Below are 3,373 nucleotides of genomic sequence, written 5' to 3'. Positions count from 1 at the left end.
AATACCAGACAGAGTTATTATTTTATATGGACACTACCAGTTTCTTTGTGGAATTGTAGTATTCATACTATCAGCAGGAAATGAGAGTGTTACATGGCCAAATAGAAATTTCACCATCATTGAAAACTATCAATATTTCTCCTACATTGAAAGGCACTGCACTGACATTTTAATTTCATTTCATTTACTTGACCAGTAATGATGTTCAGCATGTTTCCCATACCTTTTTGGCAATTTGCATTCACATTTTGTGAATTGCTTGTTCACTTGTTCACTCAATTAGCTATTGTTTTTATTTTTTATTGTGAATTATAGAATGCTCTTTGAATATTGGGGGTATTATCCCAATGTCTGGCACATGTACACAAATATTTTCTCTTATTTTATTATTTCCCTTTTAATATTGTTTTTCATGCTCTGAACTTTCTATTATAACTTTGGTTTCCTTGTCTGGATTAACAGTATTTAAACATCCATGATTGTACAAATATTTACCTAAGTTTTCTACCAGTATATTTTCACATTAATGTTCTTGATCCATCTCTATATTTTTTGGAAAATCTCATCATGTTACAGACAACAAGATGGGGCAGAAAAATATTTAAGTACTAGTCCATTTTTCAAATCATCTATGACCTGGTAGTGCATGAACTCACATGCAGCTTCTGATTTCCACTTCAGTGATCTTTCTCCTACACAGCCTGCACCAACATCTATGGTACAACACGGAAGGGTTCTATTTTGCCAAAACCATTAGAGAATTTTTCCTTTCAAACTTCCTCCTGAGTGCATTTTTTACCTCCTTGTTCCTCAGGCTGTAGATGAGGGGGTTCAACATGGGGGTCACCATGGTATAAAACAGAGAAATCACTTTATTGATATCCAGGGAGGGACTTGAGCCAGGCTGAACATAGATAAAGAAAAGAGTCCCATACAGGATGGAGACAACTGCCAGGTGAGAAGAGCAGGTGGAGAAAGCTTTCCTTCTCCCATCAGCAGTCTGCATCTTCAAGATGGCCACCAGGATGCAAACATAGGAGATCATGATGATCAGGCCACTGACCACACCAATTGCTCCAGCCAAGATGAACAGCACTAATTTATTGATCAAGGTGTCTGCACATGCTAAGGAAAGCAGTGGTGAAATGTCACAGAAGAAGTGATTGATGATATTTGTACCACAGAAGGGTAAGCGAAAAGTGAGAACTGTATGGGTCATTGTGCTTAGAAGAGCCATGGCATAAGGCCCTACTACCAGCTGCACACAGACCCTCTGGGACATAATGAGTGTATACAACAAGGGCCTACAGATGGCCACATACCGGTCATATGCCATGGAAGCCAGGAGGAAACATTCAGTTGCCACAAAAAGACCAAAGAACCACATCTGTGTAGCACAACCCATGAAAGAGATACCTTTTTTCTCTGCAAAGATATCACACAGCATCTTGGGGGCAATGGAAGAAGAGGAACAAATATCTACAAAGGACAAGTGGCTGAGAAAAAAGTACATAGGAGTGTGGAATCTGAGATCAGTCCATATGAGAATGATCATCCCTATGTTACCCCCCAGGGTGACAAGATAGACAATGAAGAGCATGACAAAGAGGACAATCTGCTCTTGGAGAATGTCTGTGAGACCCAAGAAAAGAAATTCAGTCATTTTTGTCTGATTCTTATCTTCCATTGGTCAGTTTTAACCTGTTACAAAGAAAGAAAAATAATTTTTATCAAAAAATAACCAACAGTTACAAATATATTTTAAGGCAATAACATTATGCTAAACAGATCTATATTAGACAATTACTGAAATATTGTTGAACTGAAAGACAATATTTTCATGTACTAGGTTTGAGAGTTGTGCAAAGATTCTCTGTAAACTTGGACAATTCACCCTCAATCTCTTTGGATTCAGTACTCTCTGATAAAAAGAAGAGTCCAACTATATTGTCAAAACCTTCCTCAAGTTCTAAAATTGTGTTTGAAATGAGAATTACCCTCCACATTTAATCTTACTGTGTTATGGGATAATAAAACTTACTTAGGAATACCCTTATTGGGAGGACTATAAAATCTCACCAATGTGATATGCAGACATTAGACATCTGGGAAAGACTAAGCAAGGGAGTTCCTGTTCTTATTGAAGGATCAGTGTCATTCTAATATTGTTAAGACACAATTCATAGATGGGCTGATCAGTCTCTTCTCTACTTGCACTGATAATGGCCTATGGAAGGATAATGTACACAATTAGCAAAGCAGTTACTCATGTAAAGTAATATGATGTCAGGGGAGAAATGGAGAGATCTTGCCTTTGAAAAAAGATGACCTAGCAAATGTTGGACAGCAAAGTGGAAATGTCATCATTATAAGTGTATAGAAAATTAAGTGCGTTGCGCCAAAGTAAGAAATTATTATTTTATGTGATTCCCTATACATTATGTAAACTACTTTTTAACGTACTTATTCTGAAATTTGTTAGGAAATATCAATTAAAGTAATAAGATATGAAAATATCAAATGCAGAATAACTTATGCAGGGAGCACAGTGAAGAAAACATGACTTTTTGTCTTATTAGTTCAGGAAGATAATATCAAATGGCTTCTGAGGAGACAATCACTATGTAGGATAATTTATATGAAAAAGATCTGACTTTAAGTAACATTTATTATTACTTATTCTTATTCTCACTTCAATTAATCTTTAAATAAATAAAAGCAATATGTTACTCATATTATACAATAATTATGTGTGAAGCCTGGTATACGATATAGTGACTGTATTAAATTTGCTTCTTTTACCATTATCATATTTCCTCAATGTGATATAAAGTAAGCTTTCAGTAGTCACAAAGACAATTCTAGGCTTAGGAGCATCAGGTATGGCATAAACGTTTTCAGTTATGATAGCCCAAATATACTAATATAGGTATGTGGATGTAGGGGTAGTTTAGAGAGGCTGTTTCTAGTTTTGGTCCAACCACCCTCTGCTTTTTTCTTTCTTCCTTTCTTTCTTTCTTTCTTTCTTTCTTTCTTTCTTTCTTTCTTTCCTTCTTTCTTTCTTTGTTTTTCTTTCTTTCTTTCTTTCTTTCTTTCTTTCTTTCTTTCTTTCTTTCTTTCTTTCCTTCATTCTTTATTCCTTTCTTTCTTTCCTTCCTTCTTTCTTTTCATATATTTGAATATAAGTCATTTCGAGTCTTCTATAATACAAGGAGGATGATCTCTATTAATACATACATTCTGTGATTTTGGAAATCCTTGTGGACATTTCAGAATCTCTGTATTATACAAAACTAAACAAGAAATTCAGTTTAAAACAAAAAAAAAAACCTCACACATACCAGTTGTTTAGTTTCCTGAGAATGTGAATAAA

The 3,373-nt window shown here is 34.9% G+C and overlaps 1 protein-coding gene across 1 annotated transcript; it reads right to left on the bottom strand.

Annotated features, from left to right (window-relative positions):
* Positions 1 to 736: 736 nt before the first annotated feature.
* Positions 737 to 1,687, bottom strand: LOC125177046 (olfactory receptor 5G3-like). Its single transcript, XM_047879071.1, has one exon. It carries the CDS (start codon positions 1,685 to 1,687, stop codon positions 737 to 739), a length of 951 nt encoding a protein of 316 aa, XP_047735027.1.
* Positions 1,688 to 3,373: the final 1,686 nt, after the last annotated feature.

The sequence above is a fragment of the Prionailurus viverrinus genome, chromosome D1, assembly GCF_022837055.1.
Source record: "Prionailurus viverrinus isolate Anna chromosome D1, UM_Priviv_1.0, whole genome shotgun sequence".
Taxonomy (NCBI): domain Eukaryota; kingdom Metazoa; phylum Chordata; class Mammalia; order Carnivora; family Felidae; genus Prionailurus; species Prionailurus viverrinus.
The sequence above is the reverse complement of the archived record's forward strand: the minus strand, read 5'-3'. Positions and strand labels throughout refer to the sequence as shown.

What these genes read in the sequence shown, in the direction of transcription:
- LOC125177046 (XM_047879071.1), bottom strand. Translation starts at nt 1,687, where the DNA reads ATGGAAGATAAGAATCAGACAAAAATGACTGAATTTCTTTTCTTGGGT.